The following is a 25939-nucleotide window of genomic DNA, read 5'->3' on the forward strand; positions in this document are numbered from 1 at the left end:
TAACGTGCTGCGTTAACGTGAAACTCTTATCGCGCGATAAAAAAAAATATCGCCGTTAATCTATTCTCAAAATTGGGTTGGGAGCTGGGTCTAAACTACGCAAGCTATGATGACTTTCACCTTGATAGTTTAACGCGGATGTATACCGAAGACTATAGAATATGTTCGCGCGTTTACGTCTCCTCCGCCAAAACACAGACGGGATCGCGTCGTCCTCCATTCATAAAAACCGAATCTACTATAGCGCGAAATGCCACGTAAATTCGTCGTTTTTTGGATTCATAAATCAAATGTTGGTCAGTCACTTAATTCAAATCGCGATATGGACTAGTGTATGTGAAAACTGAAATGCAAAAAGACCGTTTTAATATGAATCCGATATGTTCCGTTTGCCTAGCTGTATGTATGCATTGCGGAGACGAGCTTTTACTACACGCATACTGAAACACACGTGACGCTCCCGGTGATTTTTGGCATTTTCATCTCACATGAACAGATAAACTCAATCTCCCAAACTGCTGTGAGTGTCACTTTTACCGTTTCATTTGAGAAACCTAGCATCATATCATACTGTATGATACAGAAACTTCAAGGCAACCTGTCAAAATAAAAGTACGGTGTAACATGTAATGGGCTGGGTAGGTGTTGACGTTAAAAAAACACAATCTAATAGGTAGAAAAAATAATTTCATTGTTAGTTAGTTAGTAAACACAAGTACATCTAATTGAACAATTTATTTTCACCAACAAATGATCATAGAACAGCTTTATGAGCTTTATGATCCATTCTCAAAGACTTTAAGTCATTATTTGGGTAGCACACATATTCTGAATGCCTTCAGCAGAATTCAAATCAGCCATTTTAATCTAGATTAATCTAGATTAATTCCAAGATTTAATCTAGATTAATCTAGATTAAAAAAATTAATCTATGCCCACCCCTAATATATATATATATAAATGGGTATATGTGTAATATATATAATTTAATTTTAAATATATAAATTGAATAAAAAATATATATTTTATATATTTTTGTATCTATAATTTATTTTCAAATTATTAACATTATTTATTAAAATAAAAAATAGCTTTTATGATTATATATATATTATTTAAATATATAAATATTTTTCTTTACTCATAGCTATAATTATTGAAATAAATTATTATTATCAAATTATATAATAAAAAAATAAAAAAATATATATATTTATATCGATAATATACACCCACACACATCATTATATTAATTTATATAAATGTATCCATTTACATTTTTTTTGTATACATTAAACTCATATAAATAGTTTTGTATATGAATTTTTATTTTTTGTTTTTATTTTACAGTTATTGTACATTATATTCATATAAACTCTTGTAGACCTTACTGTTATTAATACCCGTATATCTTAAGCCATTTTGAGCTCTAGATATCAGTATTTGCAATTAATTGAATAAATTTTTTTCAAAATATATGTGAATTTTTTATTAATATCTATTTTGAGGCATTTTGGAATGGACACTTTAGGGCACATTTATCTCAAATTGGCCAAATATTAAATGATTAATCGTTCTGGCCAATATAATGGCTTGTCCCTAATCAATCCAGTTGCAAATGAAAAACTAAAAATACAATTTTAAAAATGAACAACTAACTAAACCAGACTAGTTCAGGTATTGTTATGATCTGAGAATGTGCATATGTTGAGAAAGGGAGAAAGTGGGAGAGGAGGTCTTGACTGTAGGGGCCCACGCGGGGTTATTTGTTGGTGCTGAGTGATGTTGGTAGAGCTCGGGTCAAGAGGCCGCATAGCTGACCCGGTGCTCACCAGCTGCACGGCTCTCGCTCTTCACCTGCACAAAGAAAGACCCTCACACTGAAAGAAAGAAAAGAGAGTGGGGGAGGGAACCAGCAGCTCAAAAGAAGTTTTAAAGGATGTTGAGAGGGCCGAGGGGGCAGGACCGCAGCGGAGAAAACACTTGAAACAAGAGCACGTTCACCGCTTACACCTGGCTTAATTACTGGCCCCGAAAAAGCATTTAGAAACTTAAAGGGATAGTTCACCCAAAATGTAACTCTCTGGAATTATTTACTCATGCTGTTCCAAATCCAGTAAGTTTCTTTCTTCTGTGGAACAGTGTTGTTTTCGTCGACGATGACGATGACGATGACGAAATCATTTCGTTGACGCCACTTTTTTTCATGACGATAATGAAACGATGACGAGATAAAAATGGCTCGTTGATGACTAAAACATGACGAGACGTGTGTGAGTTTTTGTTGACGAGACGAGAATAGACGAAAATGTTAGTGGGTGGTCCGTCAAACGTGTAAAATGCAGGACATTTCTGCTTATTGTGCATGCCAATTAAAACCGAAAAAGTATCTGCCGCTATGGCAAGCCGTTTTAGCATTAAATACTCTTTGCCATACTAGTATGGCAAGCCGTTTTAACATTCTATCCTTGTTTGGTTACGCTCAACACGTCACATTGTTGTCACTCAGACAGACAGACGATTAACCATGATAGCGGCAGTTTGCACATTATTTCAAATATATGTCTTTTATGTCTAAAACCATTCCTTCATTATTGTAATTATTGGTGAAAATAGTCGATCCGGAAGCTCACATTGTGTTGAACTATAGATCTGCTATTTTCACAACTTATAAGTGACACTACCCAACAGCAAAATACTTACTGACCTACATTAATTTGTTAAAAGACTTTTTCCCCTTTTTTTTGACTAAAACTAGACTAAAACCTTTTTGACTTTTCGTCGACTAAAATTGGACTAAAACTATCACATTTAGAAGTGACTAAAATTTGACTAAAACTAATAAGCGTTTTAGTCCAAAAGACTAAGACTAAGACTAAATCTAAGATGGTTGTCAAAAACAACACTGCTGTGGAACACAAAATATTTTTTTTGAAATATCTTGTTGTTTTTTTGAAAGTTGCTCTGGTAACTAACTAAAATAAATTTAAGTTGAATTTAAGTATGTCAATTTAAAATTTTAAAATGAAAACTGCTGTTTAAAAGTTTAAAATAATGCTTTACAGACTTGTAAACGAAATATAAAAATATTAATATAAGTAATATAAAAAAATAAAAATAACAAAAGCATGTAACAAAATGGCTCACACTTAAACCCAAATATAAAAATAAAAGCTAATTTAAAAAATAAAAAATGATGTAAAAGCACATTTACAATACTAAAATAACAGATTTTTAAGCCATTGTAAATTCAAACAGAAACTTAGCTCACAAAAACACCATTTTTAGAGAAGGTCTTGAAATGTTGATAAATCTGGTATGGAAGGAAGAGTGCACAGCATTCTTAGGAGAAGAAACTGGAGTAAGATAAGACAGGAATGGCGGTCAGTGGATTGTGTCAGGTTCGCTTCAGTGATCAGCAGGCAGATAATGAAAAGGCGACTGTCTCTAAGGTAATTACTCTAAATGGAAGAAACGCTTTTTAATTGTGAGGCAATGAAAGGAGAGCTGTGTGGCGGCTCTTCAATGTAACACGAAACCACACAGACAGTTATACCGGGACACAGACAGCCAGTCCAGCCAATCTACTTATATAGGGTGCATTGGCATGTATGGCATACTGACATATTACTTTTGCATTATGTATAATGTAAATGTATGTGAGTATTATACAACAAAATCTTACATATAGGTATACAATAGGGATGTAATGGTATGATCAATATTGTGGTATCGCGATAGCAAAATTGTCTCAATATTATCGTGGTCACATGACTATATAAAACGATAGGTGTTCCAGGCAAAAAGTGTAGTTTATGCTATCAAAACAGGTCTTTAAAGTGTTTTGGGCCATTACGCTTAACTAACAAACTAAAACCGAAAGCACAATATTCATCAAGTCTGTTTTCGCTGTGCATTTCAAAGCAAAGCGTGCACTTCGTTCAGGCGATCAGCCCGTGATCCGGTGTTTTCTGTGCCTCAGAACGGCTCAGTTCACAGTGAATGCAGAGAACTTATTTATTGCCACCAGTTATGCTTTATTTTCACGGCAGTTGATTGCAGCATTTCACTAAATTAGTAGTGAGACACATTTTTGTATACTTGTTTTCACTGAAGCTGGAGTTTTCCGTCACAATAAAAGCTCTACTGCCGCTTCCGTCAAAATAAAAGCATGAATTGCTGACAGCTAGCGGTTTAAATGGGTAATGTTACTGCAGTCCAAATTCTAAATATTTCTTTCAGATGTGGAAATTAGGAAAGAATTATTGTAATTTCCTATTATTGTAAAATAGACCTATGAAATATTCATTTTCATTTATTTTAAAGTGCAGCTGTCACTGACTTTTTTCTGACCGAGTTTTCTTAGCTAAGAACATGGGTTGGAGCTCTTAATTTTAAACTCTCAAAGTGCATTAGATTAGAATAATTTAACTTTAAAATGTAAGTTTTATCCGAGTCTTCATTTGTCTTTTTTACATTACATCCCTAGTATACAACCAAAACACTGAGCATAAGTGTATTCCACAATGCAGTTTGCCTTAATCTTTAATTTCCTGTGTGATATTTTTTTTAAATCTTTATTGTAAGATGTTATTACAAAGACGATAAAAAAGATTTTTTTAGACATTTCCCAGTGTTCTCTTTTTGAAATGTTGATCATTACTCATGTTTCACATACTATTTTTTTAAATGTAGTATGCAGAACACAGTATATACTGTTAAGTATGCAGTACTCTAGTATTACAATTGGAACACAGCCATGCAGTCTCACCTATGAACAAATGTAACAAATAACAACAAAGAATTGACTGATACTTTAATAATCTTTGATTTATAAAAAAAACAACAACACTTTTTTACAGTGTAGCGAGCAGAAATCAGGAAGAAGTGACAATTTATTTAGTATTTTTTGGTCAATAAGCAGATTACATTTTGTTGAGTGAACACACAAACATTTAGTTTATTCTGTGTTTTGTTATTTAACCTTTCTAGATGACGCAACAGAGAAAGATCTTTCTGACCTGGTGTCAGAGATGGAGATGATGAAGATGATTGGCCGGCACAAAAACATCATCAATCTGTTGGGAGCGTGCACACAAGACGGTGAGTGGATAGTTTACCCAAAACTAAAAATTGTCATAATTTACTCATCTTCAGGTTGTTTCAAACCTGAATGTTTTTCCGTTGAACAGAAAAGATGATGTTTTAAAGAATGTTGGTAACCAAACAGTTGCTGGTAGCCACTGACTTCCATGGTATGGAAAAAAATTCTATGGAAGTCAGTAGGGCTGGGTATTGTGACCAATTTGGCAATTCGATTCGATTCTTATTTTTATGGTTTCGATTCGATTCAATTTCGATTTCGATTCGATTCGATATCGATTAGCTATCAATATTTCATTTAAAATGTTAGTTTTGCAGACATGGGATCCATATTTTGATATAAATGCTGGTAACTGAAACTCCCCTACTTAAATTTATTACTGAAATACACATCTACATTAATAATAGGGTTTATTTTAAACAACTTTTATTTTAAATGAACACTGTAACAAGAAGTCATAAATATGTGCATCCATTGTACACCATGTAAACAAACTGCAAAATGCACATTACTGTAAAAAATAAAAAGACTAAATGTGCAACAGTGAAATATATTAAGAACTTCAAACATGTTTACCCAGGTGAAAAAAAAATATACTTAAATGCAATGAAAATACACTTAAATACCCGCAAATACATTTTTAGTACATTGTTATTTTTTTGTGTTAAAAAAAGTGTGATGTTTATACACTATGAATACACTAATTAAAAGTATGTTTATACTTCAGTAGGACTTAAGTACACTTGAAAAAAGTATACTAAATACCAGTAATACTTAAATAAATTTTTAGTGTACTAAAATAAAGTATACTACAGAAAAAACATGCAAAAGAGTTTTATTAGTGTGTTTTTCAAAAGTGTGCTTTAAATGCTTTAAACATTAGTTGATTATTAGTAGACTGTTTACATACTAATCCTAAGTTTAAAATAAGTTAATATATAAAAAATCTATTAGTAATGTATTGTAGTAGAAGTATATTTTCTCAAAAGTTGTACTTAAGTACACTTAATATGAATGCATTATTAGCACTAACACTTAAAATGATTTTGAGTGTGGTAATTTTAAGTTTACATTAAATTGATTTTATTAAAAATCTATTAGTAATGTATTGTAGTAGAAGTAGATTTTCTCAAAAGTTGTACTTAAGTACACTTAATATGAATGCACTATAAGCATTAACACTTAAAATGATTTTGAGTGTGGTAATTTTAAGTTACATTAAATTGATTTTATTAAAAATCTATTAGTAATGTATTGTAGTAGAAGTACATTTCCCCCAAAATTGTACTTAAGTACACTTAATATGAATGCACTATAAGCCTTAACACTTAAATTGATTTTGAGTGTGGTAATTTTAAGTTATATTAAATTGATTTTATTAAAAATCTATTAGTAATGTATTGTAGTAGAAGTACATTTTCTCAAAAGTTGTACTAAAGTACACCTAATATGAATGCATTATTAGCACTAACACTTAAACTGATTTTGAGTGTGGTAATTCTCCCAGGTTAAAAAAAAGTGCACTAAAATACACTTTATTTAAGTATACTTAGTACACTTTTCAGTAATGTACTAAAAGTGCTCTATTTTCGCGCACTAATTTTGTACTTATTGTACTAAAAAATAGTATTAAGTATATTTTAAGATAAACTTAATACCATCTAAGTGTACTCAACTGTGCTATTTTGAGACACCATGAAATTGAACTAAAATGAGCTTTTAACATACTATATCTGTATTTAAAAAAACAGATTTAGTTACAACTAGAAATACACTTGAACCCTCATTTTAAACATTTATAAATATATTTATGACTAATTTAATGTATAACAATAATATATTAAAATAATATACAAATTGTGAAAAAAATGTGCTAAAATACAATTTAAGTACACTTAGTGCACTTCTCTAATGTACTTAAAGTGCTCTATTTTCGCGCACTAATTTTGTACTTATTGTACTAAAAAATAGTATTGAGTATATGTTAAGATAAAATTAATACCATCTAAGTGTACTCAACTGTGCTATTTTGAGACACCATGAAATTGAACTAAAATGTGCTTTTAACATACTATATCTGTATTTAAAAATATATATATTTAGTTACAACTAGAAATACACTTGAACCCTACTTTTGAACATTTATAAATATATTTATGACTAATTTAAAGTATAGCAATAATATATTAAAATAATATACAAATTGTGAAAAAAGTGTGCTAAAATACAATTTAAGTACACTTAGTGCACTTCCCTAATGTACTTAAAGTGCTCTATTTTCGGCAACTAATTTTGTACTCAATATACTAAAAGTTATTCTTAAGTACTTCTTAAGATAAACTTAAAATCATCTAAGTGTACTCAACTGTGCTATTTTGAGACACCATGAAGATGAACTAAAATGTGCTTTTAACATACTATCTCAGCATTTCCAAAAAATGTATTTTGCTACCACTTCTAATAGAATTGAAACATATTTCATAAACCTTTAAATATACTAATTATACATAAAAAATAAACTTACTGATTATTTAAAATACATGAATAATATATAACAAATGTATACAAAGCGTATTTATAATGTATTGCCCACATATTTTTATCAATAAAAAATACACTTGTTGATTATTTAAAATACATAAATATATAACAAATGTATGCAAGGCGTATTTATAATGTGTTTCCCACATATTTTTATTACAAAAAAAATACACTTCTTAATTATTTAAAATACATGAATAATATATGATAAATGTATACAAAGTGTATGTCACGCCCTTGGACTGTTTGTCTTGGTTTTTCCCAGTGTTTCCCAATTGGACTGTCTGTTTGGTTTCTCCCATGCCCTTTTTTGGTCTTCCTGCTCATTAGTGTGATCCCCTCCACCTGTTGTTGTAATTATCTCCCCTTTATAAGTTTGTTTGATTTCCTTGTTTCTTTGTCTGGCTACAAGCGTTACACCTATGTTCCTTCGTTGTGTGCACGTCTTCTCCCGCCATTCCTGTCTATTGTTACTCTGCCTGAGGATTTATTGAAGACTTTTTATTGAAGACGTTATTTTTTGCTTTCCTACACGTTTCGTGACAACGTATTTATAATGTATTGCCCATACATTTTTATTCATTATAATACACTTAATAATTAATTAAAATATGAATTATATATAATAAATTTATACAAAGCGTAATTATAATGTCTTGCCCACATATTTTTATTAATAAAAAATACATTATAAATACGCTATGTATACATTTATTATATATTATTCATGTATTTTAAATAATCAACAAGTGTATTTTTTATTAATAAAAATATTTGGGCAATACATTATAAATACGCTTTGTATACATTTTTTATATATTATTCATGTATTTTAAATAATTAATAAGTGTATTTTTTATTAATAAAAATATGTGGGCAATACATTATAAATATGCTTTGTATACATTTTTTATATATTATTTATGTATTTTAAATAATTAATAAGTGTATTTTTTATTAATAAAAATATGTGGGCAATACATTATAAATACGCTTTGTATACATTTTTTATATATTATTCATGTATTTTAAATAATTAATAAGTGTATTTTTTATTAATAAAAATATGTGGGCAATACATTATAAATACGCTTTGTATACATTTGTTATATATTATTATTATATTTTAAATAATCAGTAAGTTTATTTTTTATGTATAATTAGTATATTTAAAGGTTTATGAAATATGTTTCAATTCTATTATAAGTGGTAACAAAATACATTTTTGGAAATGCTGAGATAGTATGTTAAAAGCACGTTTTAGTTCATCTTCATGGTGTCTCAAAATAGCACAGTTGAGTACACTTAGATGATCTTAAGTTTATCTTAAGAAGTACTTAAGAATAACTTTTAGTATATTAAGTACAAAATCAGTGCCCGAAAATAGAGCACTTTAAGTACATTAGGGAAGTGCACTAAGTGTACTTAAATTGTATTTTAGCACACTTTTTTCACACTTTGTATATTCTTTTAATATATTATTGTTATACTTTAAATTAGTCATAAATATATTTATAAATGTTTAAAAGTAGGGTTCAAGTGTATTTCTAGTTGTAACTAAATATATATTTTTAAATACAGATATAGTATGTTAAAAGCACATTTTAGTTCAATTTCATGGTGTCTCAAAATAGCACAGTTGAGTACACTTAGATGGTATTAAGTTTATCTTAACATATACTTAATACTATTTTTTAGTACAATAAGTACAAAATTAGTGTGCGAAAATAGAGCACTTTTAGTACATTACTGAAAAGTGTACTAAGTATACTTAAATAAAGTGTATTTTAGTGCACTTTTTTTTTACCTGGGTAAGAAATAAAACATTTTTCTAAATTCAAAACAGGCCCATCATAAAGCCCTTGTCTGCGTATACAAAACATTCTAACTGTCCATAAAACTAACAGTTCTTAACTACAGCCTAATAATTTTTGATCACCAGATTTTTCTGCAAAAAAAGCAGCTGATCAACATGTTCTGATAGCTCCTTTGCGCTGTGATTAGATCACCAGCAGTTGAGAAAACTCTCTCAGCAGGAACACTAGTGACACCTTCAGGAGGAGAGGAGAATATTCATATCCTCTTACGTGAAGCACGTGCATTAAGAATCGATTCGGGGATTTCCCGAATCGATATCGTTGCGTCAAACTGAAGATCGATTAAAATCGGAGAATCGATATTTTTTACCCAGCCCTAGAAGTCAGTGGCTACCATCAACATTCTTCAAAATGGTTCCACAAAAAAAGAAGAAATTCCTACAGGTTTGGAATAACATGAGGGGTGGTAACTTGAATAGTTCTCACTATAAATGACAGTAGGATGACAGTCTCTCTTTCTCACTCTCTCAGGTCCATTATATGTCATAGTAGAGTATGCATCTAAAGGAAACCTTCGGGAGTATTTGAGGGCCCGGCGGCCCCCGGGAATGGAGTACTCGTACGATATAGCCCGAGTATCAGATGAGCCTCTCACCTTCAAAGATCTGGTGTCCTGCACTTATCAAGTAGCCCGTGGCATGGAGTATTTAGCCTCACAGAAGGTACCTACACATGTACATCATATACAAATACTATTAGCATCACTTATTGATTTCTAAATGTTACTTACATTAGCTTTAAACAGTGCTGGTCACAGTTTTAGATCCCTGTGATCTTTCTAATCAAGTCAAGTCAAATCACTTTTATTTATAAAGTGCTTTATACAACACAGATTGTTTCAAAGCATTTTTACAGGAATAAACAGGAAAATCACAGTGTTAACGTCATGAAACAAATCTCAGTTTCAGGTGTAAAGCAGCTGTACAGAAGACAATAGTGACATTATACAGCTCAGTTCACTTCAATGTTGTTTCGGTTTAGCTTAATAACTGTCAGTGCTGCAAAGTTCATCAATTATGAAACATTTGCAATTAAGCTGTAAAGCAATTCTATAGAAATCAATTCTGTTTGGTGTTGATTCAGTTTAATTCAATAAACAGTTATTGTCATTAGCTAAATTCAGATTAAGCGTTGTTCTCGTGCGATAGTGTCAGTGCATATGAATTGTCTTTTAAACCCCTAATGCAAAACGGCAAGCATTTTTTGAAAATCACAGTCTGTCGGAAAATATGTTGCATGTTCTCAGGCTAAAATAAACACCTCCAAGAAGAATCTAGTTGCTGTATAGTTCGCAAGGTTCACGCCATGAAATCTTTGAAAGATATTTGAGGGTTTTGTTTGCACACACCTGTATATTCTGTTTCGTTCTCAGAGTATCTGATTTCACACCTACCTGTCCCTAAATGTCACTTTTAAAAAAAGTCCCGAAGTGGCTTGTTCTTGGCCATGATAAACAGAAATAGTCCAGACTTCATCCTAATTATTTGAACAGTTTAATGTCTAACAAGGATTTTTATTGCAGATTATTCTCACATGCACATTCGTTTAAAAAGCGTTCAGCTGTCCAATTAGATTCATGCAGCATTTTTCATACAGTCAGTGAATGAATCACAGCAGATGTGTGCGACTCTAAGCCGGTTACAATACTCTCACTGCAAACATGCTAACTAAACACTGTCATCACGCTCCCCTTCCCGCCTGGAATGCGCGTGGAGCCTTATCGTGCCTCAGACACTCTCACACGCGGATCCGCCCTGTGGTTTATCCCTAAAGCACCTAAAACCTTTATGTTGTTTGTGTCTGCGTGTGTGATTTTTGTCTGTGTTTCCAAGATGAAGTCGTGATGATTTATGTTCTTTCTATCTTTCTTCATCTCTATGCAGTGTATACACAGGGACCTGGCTGCCAGGAATGTGTTGGTCACGGAAAGCAACTTTATGAAGATTGCAGACTTTGGCCTGGCCAGAGACGTCCACAACATAGATTACTATAAAAAGACCACAAATGTGAGTTTCTTTTCTTCATGAGACACTCCTCTTTACCGTAAAACACGTTTCCTGTTGATTTTCATCTCGCTATGTTGATATTTCTAGATGGCACTCCATTCATTTTTAGTAGTAATGATATTTAAACAGGAAGAGGATGAGACTTACACATGTTTTTGTTTCTTATGCACAACAAAGCTGCAATTATTTGATCTAGAAATACAGTAAAAAATAACTGTTTTCTATTTGAATATATTTTAAAGTGTAATTTATTCCGGTGATGCAAAGCTGAATTTTTAGCATTATTACTCCAGTCTACAGTGTCACATGATCCTTCAAAAATAATAATTGATATGCTGATTTGTTGCCCAAAAAACATTTTTGCTTCTTCTTCTTATTGATGATACAAACACCGGTGCTGTTTATTATTTTTCAGGATTTTTGATGAATAGCAAGTAAAAAAGAATGTAATTTTTGATCAATTTAATGTCCTTGTTGAGTAACATATTACTTTCTTCAAAAAAAAAAAAACTTTGAGGTTTTCTCCTGATAAGAAAGACTGGACATTAAATTAAATTCATGTACTAAATCTTACGTTTGCCATGTTTAAATCCTGATTTAGATCTCACTGGGTCTTGAAGCGTCCTTTATACAGACATACTCACGCTCGACTCCTTTCAGCCTCCTGCCATCTCTTTCTTTGTTCTTTTACCTTTTCTCTCTTTCATTTCTCCTTTTTTTTTCTCCCCCTGTTTATCTGCCACATCCCTCCCCTCCTCTCGCCATGTCTTGGCATGATTTGCAGATTCCCAGGCAGTCGGCGTGTAAAGTGATTTCAGCTCTTTGCTTATTTGGGCCTGCCCTCTTCTCTTATTCCAAAGCTTGTTGTTCAAGCTCATGAGAAAGAAATGTTAGTGACAAACCTAAACACATTAGCATAGCTTTAACTCGCATTCCCACCATTATACCAGTCTCTAGGCCATCAGAGATGCTTGTTTAGACTGTAATTCATTCAGGGTTTAGGTCATCAGACGTGGAATATTGATAGCATCGTTATCATCATTGAAATCAAAATTGACCCTGTTTATGTAATTAAAGAACATACCTAGTGTTAGAGTGCATAGTTTTTGGTAATTTATGGTTTGATAAATGGCATAGATGGTTGATCCGTTGGGTTAAAATCAAAATTCATCCTGTTTATTTGCTTTATAAACATTTCTAGTCATATTGTGCATGTCATTTTTGGTTGTTACATGGTTGTTCAGTTGGATTTAGTTGGTCAGTTTTATTGTTATTTGGTTGTTCAGTTGGATCTAGTTGGTCATTCATTCTAGAGGGTTATTTTAGGTTGTTATATTGTTGATCAGTTGGATCTAGTTGGTTATTTTTGGTTGATAGTTGGTATAGATAGTTGATAAATTAGATTGAAATCAAAATTGACTTTAATTACTTACTAATTGAGTTTAGTTACTTAATAAACATTTCTAGTCATATTGTGCAAGATTCTAGTTTGTCATTTTTGGTTGTTATATGGTTGATCAGTTGGATTTAATTAGTCATTTAAGACCTGGTTGATCATTTTTGGTTGTTATATAGTTGTTCAGTTGGATCTAATTAGTCATTTAACCTAATTGGTAATTTTTGGTTGTTATGTGGTTGTTCAGTTAGATCTAGTTGGTCAATTTTGGTTGTTATATGGTTGATTAGTTGGATCTAATTGGTCATTTAACACCTAGTTGATAATTTGTGGTTGTTAGTTAGTATAGATGGTTGATCAATTGGATTAAAATCAAAAAAGACTTAATTAAACTACTTAATCAACTTTTCTAGTCTTAATATGCATGATTCTAGTTGGTCATTTTTGTTTGTTATATAGTTGTTCAGTTGGATCTAGTTGGTCATTTAAGCTAGTTGGTAATTTTGGTTGTTCTATGGGTTTTCAGCTGGATCTAGCTGGTGATTTAATCTAGTTGGTCATTTTTGGTTGTTATAAGATTGATTAGTTCAATCTAATTGGTTGTTTAACACCTAGTTAATAATTTTTGGTTGTCATATTGTTGTTCAGTTGGATCTAGTTGGTCATTAAACCTAGTTGGTAATTTTTGGTTGTTATATGATTGTTCAGTTAGATCTAGTTGGTCATTTTTGGTTGTTATATGGTTGATAAAGTGGATCTACTTGGTCATTTAACACCTATTTGATCATTTTTGGTTGTTATATGGTTGTTCAGTTGGATCTAGCTGGTAATTTTATCTAGTTGGTCATTTTTGGTTGTTATATAGCTGTTCAGTTGGATCTAGTTGGTCATTTAAGATAGTTGGTAATTTTGGTTGTTCTATGGGTGTTCAGCTGGATCTAGCTGGTGATTTAATCTAGTTGGTCATTTTTGGTTGTTGTATGGTTGATCAGTTGGATTGAAATCAAAATTGACTCATGTTGTGCATGATTCTAGTTGGTAATTATTGATTGTTAGTTGACATAGATGGTTGATCGGTTGGATTTCCAGCTGGTGGACTTGATTTCAACATGTCAACCTTCTAGGTCATGCTGGTTAGAGTTAGTTTGACCAGTAGATAACTAGCAACCATGCGCAAAAAAACAGCTTGCCAACCTTTAACTGGTAAAACTGGGATTTTACAACAGGGCATTAAATGTAAGCAGCAACTTTCCCATACGTTATTCATCAGTGCGGCTTTACCCCTGATTTATTTCTCCATTCTTATCAAGGTCACCAAGATCTGGCCATGAATATTTTAAACATAGTTTGCCATTATTAAAACATCGAGCAAAGCCCAGATTGAGCGATACTGATGACTGATTAATGGCTGGGGTTAGATTCAATTACACTAGTTCAACCCCGTCTAAATAAAACCCTGTGAGCCAGGAGATTGTGAACTCGGAGCCCTTCATATTAGATCTAGCACTCTAAACACCATTGACTCTTGTATCTTCTCCACTAGCCTCAATTTATAACCCCGCAATGACTCCTGAGGGAAATTAGAGTTCGGCGATACGTCCCACCAGGATTTAATTGCCAATCATTATTGGCTGCTTGGGGCTTAATCAAATTCCAGGCTAACAAGAGTCTGGTACAGATGAAGATGTGAGTGTCACAGTGTCTGGATGTTGTTGTGTCTTGACTGACTTTGACCTTTTCTCCTATTGATGTCTGTAGGGTCGTCTGCCGGTGAAATGGATGGCTCCAGAGGCGCTGTTCGACCGAGTCTACACGCACCAGAGCGATGTGTAAGTCAGCCGATTACGTCCTTCGTTGTTTGTTTGATTGCTTTTTTTAATTTTAAAGGGGGCATATTGTGAAAAACAAGATTTTTATTGCTCTTCGCTGATGTTTATGACTCAGTCTCCCTTCCTAGCCCATGCACTTTTACTTCTATTCATTTAGCAGACGCTTTTATCCAAAGAGACTTACAAATGAGGATCATCTTGCAGTAAAACATTTCAAACATTGTCCAGAATAGTATAAGGCTGAACAGAGAGGGATTAAGAAACAGTGAGAGCACAGAAATTTTTGTTTTTAGATTTTTTTCAGCAAGATGTTATGGAAATCTGTTTTTGTCACTGAATAAAGGATAAAAAGGTAATTGTGGATTTTATCTCCTAATTGGGACTTTTTGTCTCACAATTTTAAGTTTATATATCACAGTTGTGCCCTTATAACATGCAGTTGTGACTTTACATCATGCACTTCAGACTTTATAACTCATAATTTCAAGTTTATGTCTCAGTTCTGAGAAAAGATGTCAGTATAAGTTACAATTGAGAGTTTATATTTCACAGTTCTTAGAAAACAAGTCAGAATTGTGATATATAAACTCGCAAATGCAAGAAAAAAAGTGTAATTTGTGAATTTATATCGCACAATAAGTCAGAATTGCAAGTTTGTCAATTCTGAACAAAAAAAATGCGAGATGTAAACTCACAATTGTGAGAGGAAAAATCTGAATTATTAGATAAAAAGTTGCAATTACCGTTTTTTACTTTTTTATTCAGCATGATTTTGCACCAAAGTTTCAAATTACTCTCCACTGAATCATTATGAGAACTACTAGAGTTCATATTGAGAACTCATTGATTTCAAACGTTGGAATCTGAGATTATTTTGAGACATTTTTTGAGTTTTTTTCCTCAGGAGAAGCAAGAACTTCCGTAAACTCACAATTGTGAGAAAAAAAAATAAAAAGTCGCAATTACCTTTGAACTCTTTATTAATAGCTTTTTATTCAGTGGCGGAAACAGACTTGCATACAATGCAGTGAAGTTCTCATAGAAGAGATGAGTTTATAGTTGTTTCTCGAATGTTGTCAGGGATTCAGGCTGTTCAGATAGGGTTATTATTTATTGAACCAAAGCAATAGCAAATACAGAAAACCTTCTTTTCAGTCATGAGAATATGAACAATGAACAAAGATGCATATTTAAACATCAGTGCAATTGTTATTGTTAATGGTTTCATGGCCAATTATTACAAATCAGTTGCATATAGTGATAATAGGTTAGTAAAAAAAAAGGGGGAAAAAATTTGAAAAAGGGACTGAAGTGGTCTTGAGAGTGCATGAAAGCAGTTCTACTGTGATTGGAGTCGCTGTGTGTTTGTATAAAGTAGAATAGGATCTGCTGGCAGGTGAGTTCAGGGGTACAAGAATTGTTTCCCTTCTGAAAAAAAGGAGCACGAGTGATGGAAAGTTAAGGAAGTGTTTTTGTCAGGCAGAGAAAGAAGAAGGGCTGTTCGCGGCCAGCGCTACACAGAAAAGCGAGAGATTTCACGCTCGACTTGCGACCAGTGCCGTGTTACTAATCTGCGCGGCTTCAAAGCCCTTCAGACGGGCCAGACTCTCACCTCCCAGAGCCTGGACGGAAATGCCCTCCATCTTCCCTTCACTCCGTCCCGTCACACTCCTCCATCCAGCTCTTCTCTACCCCATTGTTTTTTCTTTTTTTGAACACTTGAAAGTCTTCCCTTCGTCTTATTTTCCATAGAGTGAAATAATCCTGTCATTTGTGTTTGCGTTGTTCCCTTTCATTTAAAGCTCACGTTATTGTTGTCTTTTAAAAAGATGAAACGAAACGGAAGTTACGCTTTGGTGCATGTTGAAGTTTTGGCTGCGTGCACAGGCTGAAGTCATTTCTAGATTCAATTGTTATTAATAATCTAATATTTTGGTTTGCATCCATTGAGTTCCAAATTATTCATTTGTGAAGCTTTTAATGGAATGGCTTTGGAATGTACAAAAACAGATACTATCATAAAAGAATGCGGTCATACTGTCCACCCCTAATGATAAATGTAGTGTAATCTCTTGCGGGTCATTATGTTTTATCATGTCTGTCTGCTCTTTGTGTGGTCCATGCAATAAAATCAAATCAATAGCAGAGAGACCCTTATTGATGGCAAATGCTTGAATCTTTTGTCTCTGGGCTTAACGCTAATTATGCATCCTCAGTCGCTAAGGTCCTGAGCTTTCTGATTGGCTCTAAGGTGGACACGATCTATATATGACATCATATTAAATTAATACATAAATTATAATAAAAATTGGAATGTTTTGACAAGCAAGACCCCTGGGGAATGGGATATAAGCTGCAGAGCTTGCAAAAATGGAAATATGGATGCATGTGTGAATTTCCTGTTTGTTCAGGATGTTAAATTGATGGCTTTTATGGTAGAGGTTCATCCAGTCTCATGCAAGGCCAGCTATATTATATTAAAGAAATGTGTTGGCCTTTTTAAACCTATAAAATTTGTCAAATTTTAGCTTTCATTGCCTAGTTAGTCATGTCTGGGTTCTTGTTTCACCCTAAAATAATACAATTATAAATTATATAAAATTATTTTATTTTATAATTAAATTCTAAAATATATGTAATTATAAAATAGAAATATATATTTATATAATTATATTATATTTTTTTATTTTATTTAAATAAAAAAAAACATATTATGAGACTTTTAATATTTTATGCATTGTGGAATTATTTCCATCACAAAATCTGATTTATAATTTTAATTTTGAGGTGAAATTGTCAATGATTCATTGCTAATTAGCAAGCAAGGTCTAGCATCCAGCTGTATCATTTGCACACAAGCCATTTGTGGCCTATTGCATTGAAGCGCAAGGGTTCAAGAGGACATTGCGGTGACCCTTTTTGTGCTATTGGTGTGAGTGATTGATCATGGGGAGGTTAGCCGCGGTAACATGGGGTGACTGAATGGAGATGATGAATTTGACAAACATGTCAGAGAAGATGCAGCGCTAGATAAAAACAAGAAGAAGACAAACAGGGTAACTGATTGTGTAAACAAACGCATGGACTGGTAACCGCAGGAGTAAACGAAAGCAGAGAGCCTTTGTCCTTCGCTTTGTGTGTTGTGACCGCCGTGGGTCAACAGAAAAGAGTACAGCCAGAGGAAAAATTGTGTTGCTCAGAGGCTGCACTTTTGTAACTTAGGAGACTTAATGAGTTTTCAGTTTTAAGTATCTACTTAGTCTCGGATGACTCTCCTAAAATTCCTTGGGAGAAAGTGGACATAAATACAATAGTTGACATAGAGTAAGAGTATAAGGTATTAAATTTATGTGGATAGCAACTCATCATGTGATCATTATATTGAGATTTTGATTGCAAACTGTGGTATCTGAGTACATTTTGAGAATGAGAAATTCTGGATCTTAATGAGAAATATTGGAGTTTATATTGAGATCTCACTGATTGCAAACATTGGTATCTGAACACATTTTAAGACATTTTCTCAGTCTTTTACCTCAGGAGAAACATCGGAGAAGCATGAGACTAAACCAGAGTCTTAAATTTACCGTTACACTGAATATTTGCAAAGCATTGGAGTTCGTATTAAGATTTCATTGATTGCAAATGTTGGTATCATTTTTGAGACATTTTTTAGTTATTCTGAGAAGCTGGAGACTTCATCAAAATCTTAGATTTGCTCCCCACTGAATCTTTCTGAGAAATATTGGAGTTCACATTGATATTTTGATCACAAACTTTGGTATCTAACCACATTTTGAGACATTTAAGACCGTCTCAAATTTTTTCTCTCTGATTCGTTGAGAAATATTGGAGTTCATATTGAGATCTCACTGATTGCAAACATTGCTATCTGAGATCATTTGAGACATCATTTGATTCTTGTTTCTCAGGAGAAACATCTAAGAAGCATGAGTCTGCAGCAAAGTCTCTATTTACTCTCCACTAAATCTTTATGAGAGAAAAAAAGTTAATTTGGAGTTTTCTCTGATTGCAAAAGTTAGTATTTGAGATCATTTGACAAAGACAATTTTGTAGTTTTTTTCTCAGGAGAAACATGTGAGAAGCAGGAGTCTGCACCAAAGTCTCAGATTTGCTCTCCACTTAATTTTTTGAGAAACATTGAAGTTAATTTTGAGATCCCATTGATGGCAAACAGTGGTATCTGAGATAAATTTAAGAAAAGTTTGGAGTGTTTTTTTTTCTCAGGAGAAACATCTGAGAAGCTTAAGTTTGCACCAAACTGTAAATTTTTGTGAGAAATATTGGGGATAATATTGAGATCTCAGTGGTTGCAGAAGTTGGTATCTGAGCACATTTTAAGACATTTTTTGAGTCTTTTTATTTCTTTCTCAGGAGAAGCCAAAGTCTTAGATTTGAACTCCACTGATTTTTTTTTTGAGAAACATTGAAGTTTATATTAAGATATCATTGATTGCAAACGCTGCTAGCTGAGATAATTTGTGACATTTTTTTTGAGTCTTGTTTCTCAGGAGAAACATCTGAGAAGCATGAGTCTGCAGCAAAGTCTCAACTGGCATCCAAGCACATTTTAAGACATTTTTTTAATCTTTTTCTCAGCAAAAGCATCTGAAAAGTAGGAGTCTGCATCAACGTCTCAGATTTGCTCTCCACTAAAGTTCATATTGAAATCTCATTGATTTCAGATGCTGGTATCTGAGCACATTTTGAGACATTTTTTGAGTCTTGTTTTTCAGGAGAAACATCTGAGAGGCATGAGACCAAAGCAAAGTTTTGAATTTGGGCTCCACTGAATTCTTTTGAGAAATATTGAAGATTATATTGAGATCTCATTGTTTGCAAACAGTGGTATCTGAGCACATTTGTAAACATTTTTTTTAGGCTTTCTCCTCAGGAGAAACATCTGAGAAGCATGAGTCTGCATCAACGTCTCAGATTTGCTCTCCACTTAATTTTTTGAGAAATATTGGAGTTTATATTGAGATCTCATTGATTTCAGACATTGGTATTTGGGCACATTTTGAGACATTTTTTGAGACTTGTTTCTCAGGAGAAACATCTGAGAAGCATGAGACCAAAGCAAAGTTTTGAATTTGCACTCCACTGATTTTTTTGTTTTTGTTTTGAGAAATATTGGAACTTATATTGAGATCTTATTGATTGCAAACATTGATATTTGAGCACATTTTTAAACATTTTTTTTAAAAAACGTTCTCCTGAGAAGCAGATAACCCCAAAGTCTCAAATTCGCTCTCGCTCTCCTCCTACGAGGAGCAAATGAGATGTTAATAAAATCTGATTCATGTCTTTTCTTTTCTACTAACCTGTGTGTGTAGTTGTAGAGATCTGTTTCACTCTGTGTGCATTGAATTTATTTAATACACGAGTTTCACAATTTGAGTTGAATTACTGAAATAAATGAACTTTTCCACAACATTCTAATTTATTGAGATGCACCTGTATATTTTTTTAAAAGAAATTATAATTTGTCTGTGTGGTGCATAACAAAATAAACTATTCTAGCATTAAAAGGTAGAAATAATACAGGTAAAATCATAATAAAATAATAATAATACTAGTAGTTAGTCGGGCCCGTGTTACAGAAAATAAAATTATGTGGCCCTCTCTGAAAAAAGTTTGGGAACCCTGGTGTAAGGCATTTATTTCAAACTGTTATATTTTGTGATTGTGAAATGCTTTTGTTAACTCAGCAGGATAAATAAAAGCTTATGCCGATGATAAGGGTTTCTGGCTCTGAATGTCCACTGGCCTATTTTGGGAAGCTTTTAACTCTCATATGATGAGTCAAAGGTCAGAAATCCTCTGTGGAAACTCTTTATCATTTGCGTATTTTATTTTCCCCCCTCATCATAGATGAAGCAACGTGCAATTGGCATGTGTTGAAAAATCTTTCCCCGCTACAATCTTCCGCCCTCTGGACGTTTGTTTCCTGTGGGTCTCGCTAATGTTTTTTTTGGCTGGACAATATGTGTCATTGTGGCGTTCCACGGAGGACAAAAGCCAGCTTTGAGTCCAGAGCCATTTGAGTCACGTAAAAGTGGTCCCACAGTCCGGGAGACGCTGGCAGAAAGACCGCATTGAAACCCCAACAGCTACCGCGTTGTTAGAGCCAACAAATATCACTACTGTAAATGGATCATATTGGGATTTTTGGAAAGGCTTCATTTCACAGAGCGTTCCTCGTCCAAATTTGGGGGATAGTGAAATGATGGTACCACAGAAGAGGCTGGAATTTGTTGCTCCCTTGACAGGGGTTGTTGAATAATTGAGAATAACTCAACAAAATGCTGATTGTTGAATGCCAATATACTCGCATTGTATTTACAGTCAAAACACTGATTGAAAGTGTAATATGAACCACGAGAGGAACGTGTTTGTTGTGTTGTACTGGTAAAGTGATCTGATGAATGTTTGTCTCTCTTCCAGCTGGTCATTCGGGGTTTTAATGTGGGAGATCTTCACGCTCGGTGGTTCTCCGTATCCAGGAATACCTGTCGAGGAGCTCTTTAAGCTACTAAAAGAGGGTCATCGCATGGACAAACCAGCTAACTGCACCAACGAATTGTAAGTGTTGATGTTTACTAAATGGTTTAGTTGCATTTTAGGACTAGTTAAACTACTGTCCTGCTAACCATTATATGTCTCACAGTTACATTGTCAGTGAGCCAGTTACGGTGGAATCTCACTAAACTTTTTTTTTGGCCATTTTGTAGCTTGCATTTAGTGTCCATGTACTAGTTAAGATGTTGCACAAATATATATATTTTTTTTACAAATACCATGGTTACACTGTGGTTACCATGTTTTAACTATAGTAACCATGTTTTTTTTATTTTATTTGTAGTAAAACCATGGTTAATTTTCGTAGAGGAGTGAACTAGTTAAGCTAGCATCACATTAACCTTTTAGTTATCATGTCTTTACTTGATTTTAGTGTGTTACATGTATTAGTTAAGTTAGTGTACTGCTAATTTTTTTTCTATTAATTTTTTTTGGTTTGCATTTACCTTCTCAGTGTGCTAGTTAAGCTAGGGTTTCACTTATTTAGTTTTTCAAACTTTTTTTTTCTTTTGCCTTCATTTCAGTGATCTAGGATTGCATTTACCTTGTCAGTGAACTAGTTAACCTGGCGATTTAATAATAATACATGCACTTGCATTGAATGTATCATTGAGCTAGTTAAGCTTGCATCCAAAACTCACCTTAATAATATATAAATTTTGGGTTAAACTAATTAAACTATTGTCATACTACCCTTTTTTCATGTTTTTATGCCTTGCATTACCTTATCAGTGAGCTAGTTAAATTAGCATCTCACTAATCATTTACTTTTTCTGTCTTTTTTTACTTGCATTTAACATGTCAGAGAACTAGTTAAGCTAGTGTCTCACTAAGCATTCCTTTTTCTACCATTTTGTCTTGCATTGAGTCTTGGTATGACTTAAAAAGTCTGATAACATTTTAGTCATATTTTTGACTTGCATGTAGTCTGTACATGTACTAGTTAACCTGACTTTCTACAAACAATTTTTTCTTCTTTTTTTTTGTCTTGCATTGAGTCTTGGTATGACTTAAAAAGGCTGAAAACATTTTTAGTCATATTTTTGACTTGCATGTAGTCTGTACATGTATTAGTTAACCTAACTTTCTAAAACTATTTTTTCTAATGTTTTTTTTTTTTTTTTTGTCTTGCATTTAGCTTAACATTGCATTAGTTTAAGGGTTAGTTCACCCAAAAATAAAAATTAGCCCATCATTTACTCACCCTCCAGGCATCCTAGTTGTATATGACTTCCTTCTTTCAGAGTTATATTAAAAATTATCCTGCCATTTGCAAGCTTTAGAATTGCATGGGCAGGTGTTTCTCTTCATCAGTCCAAAACAAGTCCAATAAAGTGCATCCATCTATAATATAAAGTGTCTCACACGGCTCCATGGGGTGAATAAAGGCCTTCTGTAGAGAATCGATGCATTTTTGCAAGAAAAATATCCATATTTAAAGCTGTGGAGATAGGTAAACACAGCACCAGTCACGATTTAGATGTACAAAATGAGGATTTGTAAAGAAAAATGTCAGAGGATTTCAGTATAAGCCAAGAGGAGACTGGTTTTCTTCTGTTAAAGTAAGAAAACTTTCCGCACGTAATGGCTTCTGTGTACGAGCAGTTGGCGCAAGCTAGATTAAAGTGATTATTAAGTTTTAAATATGCATATTTTTAGTACAAAAATGCCTCAATTCGATACAGGGGCCTTTATTCCCTGCCTTGAGCCATGTGAGGCACTTTTATTATGGATGTATGTGCTTTATTGGACTTGTTTTGGACTAATGAACAGGAAAAACCTGGCCATGCAATTCTAAAGCTTGGAAATGCCAGGATCATTTTTAATATAACTCTGATTGGTTTTGTCTGAAAGAAGGAAATCATGTACACCTAGGATGCCTGGAGGGTGAGTAAATAATGGGCTGATTTTTATGCTGCCTTCATGTGCTATCGTAATTATGGTAAATACCAAAATCCGACATCGAAATTGCACATGAACACCCACAATTTTTTATGATACCCGAGCTGCCAAGATGGAATAAACTTTGACCTTTCAACATGGCGGACAGCAACGAAACTATAGTGAATGATAAGCATTGCATGATGTTAAAAGTTCTCTGCTGTTTAGTTGGTTACCATAATGCTGGGGCATAAAGGATTTTAATAACGTCGCTATTTAAACGTAGGGTTGTCTTTAAAAATACCGTTAAGAGAAGGTACTAGCTCGTCGTGGCTCGCCTCCAGTAGGGTGCTGTGCGGTACAGTGTTCTGAAGGAGGCAATTTTCTCATGTTATTTTATTTGGTCTGTTTTACCAAAGTAGCATGTGAGGACAAATTCCGAGTCCGCCATGTTTCTCTTCACTACGACAACAAAAGCACCTGAACACGACACACTGGTAATTTCCACTTCACAAGTGGAAAGCATCATCTTTCCCATATCACATGAAGGCAGCATTATTTTTGGTGAACTAACTTCCCACTAACATTTTAAAATCACATTTGACTTGAATTTAGTGTGTAAATGTACTAGTTAAGCTAATTTCCTGCTATTTTTTTCTGTCTTACATTTAGTTGTTCACGGCACTTGAACTGGTGTCCGCTCAATAATTTTTTTTGGCTCGCATTTATTGTGAGCTAGTTAAGTTAGCATCATTCTGTTTGTGTTTCCTCGGTTTTGGTAAGAAAACATCGAATTATGAAAGTAAAATGTTCATGTCGAAGCTAGTTTTTAAGCTAATTGCTCTGCAATTTCTCAGAACATTCATCAGATTGTAATTTTACAGTAGAAGTTGGTAATTGGGCTTTCATGGCTTTCACAGTGACTAATAAGCTCTTTCCTACCCTAAAGTGACAGAAAAATACCCATAAGCTATTAAATTTCACATTGATTTGCTGCCAAAATGAGACATTAGTTTTGCGACGGTACATGGGCAGCAAAGTCACTGTTGCCCTTTCTCCGAACCCGCAGTTTAGCGCACGTGTGCTCGCCTGAGCATGTCTGATTACAATAAATGGTTGCGCCACATTTGATTTCCAAAACAGAGCGTAGAAATAAATAAATGATGTCACGTTGTCTGTTCCTCTGTCTCAGGTACATGATGATGAAGGACTGCTGGCATGCCATCTCCTCCCACAGGCCCACATTCAAACAGTTGGTGGAGGATTTGGACCGCATTCTCACTTTGGCAACCAACGAGGTGAGGCGTGCACACGTTTACACACATGCATAAACAGACTCGAGACCATTCAAGCTTTCCCTATAGTCCTGGGATCTATCAAACCCGTGCCAACGCTGGCTCAGACTCCGGCTCGCAACATTTCGCAAGATCCGCGAGGGAAAGGAAACCGTTTTTATGGTCAGCGTGCAGGTCGAGAGTTGCACACGCTTGATTTCATCCAGGCTTCGGTTTTCGAGAGCGGCCCTCAATTGTCAGATGGATCCGTACTAGACGATTCTTTCCGTTCCCTATCTGTCATCCGCGATATCCGTGTGGCGGGCTGAGGGATGGAAATCTGTCAGAACTTGTCGAAGGGGGGGATTGAGCCGTGGAAGAGAGATGATGCCAAAAGCCCCGCTCTCGCTTGCTGTTTTGAACTTTAGAAATGTAATAAAGTGCCTCTGCTTTCTTCCCCCCGTCTTAAACTGCTCACAGATGTGAAGGTCTTTAGTAATGTGAGCTGCCTTGTGTTGAGCAGCGAGAGTTCAATCCAACACTCATTTTCAGCAACCTAAAACCCCCCTCTTCCTCTAGTCAAATAGTTCAGTACCAGCCGCAAAGACAAAATGGCTCCAATTTTGTCTGAGGAATGAACCAGGAAAAAAAAAAAACCTCTCTCTGGACATTTTTTTGGTTGCATATATTTATGTGCATTGGATGTTTATACATATGCGTTTTAGAAATGTACAAGTCTTCAGGTGCGGTCCTTTCTGTTACTGATTCACTGAAATTCGATAAGCAAATATTGGTTAGACTTGACTTTCAGAAGGAGTTCAGTGGAGTGGAATCTGGCACGCAGGTTTCCAGCATGGTTAAAGTCGGATTGAGCGCACTTTATTTTTAAGGAAGCGGCTAGTGGATCAGTGTTACTGCTGGTGAACCACAGCTGAATATGTTATTTGAGTAATAAATTATTATTTGATTATATACACTACCATTCAGGGTCAGTATTTTTTGTTTTTGAAGGAAAGGAATTATTATTTTTATTCAGGAAGGATACATTAAATTGATCAAAAGTGACAGTAAAGCCATTTTTAATGTCACAAAAGGTTTATTTTTGAAATAAATGCTTACATATTATTCATCACAGTTCCTGAAAACGAAAACTAAAAATAAGTAAAATAAGACTTGAACTTATTCCAAAACAACTGTGGAACGTACTGTTTGAAATAATCAATATCATTGATGATATACATAGGGTTCAGTAATTTTTTATTTATTTTTTTTTGATTGAAGAAAATTATTACTTTTATTCAGCAAGGACACATTAAATTGATTTAAAGTGACCGTTAAGCTATTTTAAATGTCAAAAAAAGATTTCTTTTTCAAGTAAATGCTGTTCTTTTGAACTTTTTGTGCATCACAGAGTGCCTGAAAACTAAA

General features: G+C 33.8%; 1 protein-coding gene across 6 annotated transcripts in view; it reads left to right on the forward strand.

Annotated features, from left to right (window-relative positions):
- The window catches only part of fgfr2 (fibroblast growth factor receptor 2), a 71690-nt gene that overhangs the window by 40553 nt on the left and 5198 nt on the right, over positions 1-25939 (forward strand). For all 6 annotated transcript variants that reach the window (XM_073833663.1, XM_073833664.1, XM_073833661.1 and 3 more), the window contains 6 exons: positions 4993-5103; positions 9994-10184; positions 11406-11528; positions 14683-14753; positions 21222-21359; positions 24430-24535. In XM_073833663.1, coding sequence (XP_073689764.1) covers positions 4993-5103; positions 9994-10184; positions 11406-11528; positions 14683-14753; positions 21222-21359; positions 24430-24535 — 740 coding nt within the window. The remainder of the gene's footprint in view (positions 1-4992; positions 5104-9993; positions 10185-11405; positions 11529-14682; positions 14754-21221; positions 21360-24429; positions 24536-25939) is intronic.

Source organism: Garra rufa, chromosome 2 (genome assembly GCF_049309525.1).
Source record: "Garra rufa chromosome 2, GarRuf1.0, whole genome shotgun sequence".
Taxonomy (NCBI): Eukaryota; Metazoa; Chordata; class Actinopteri; order Cypriniformes; family Cyprinidae; genus Garra; species Garra rufa.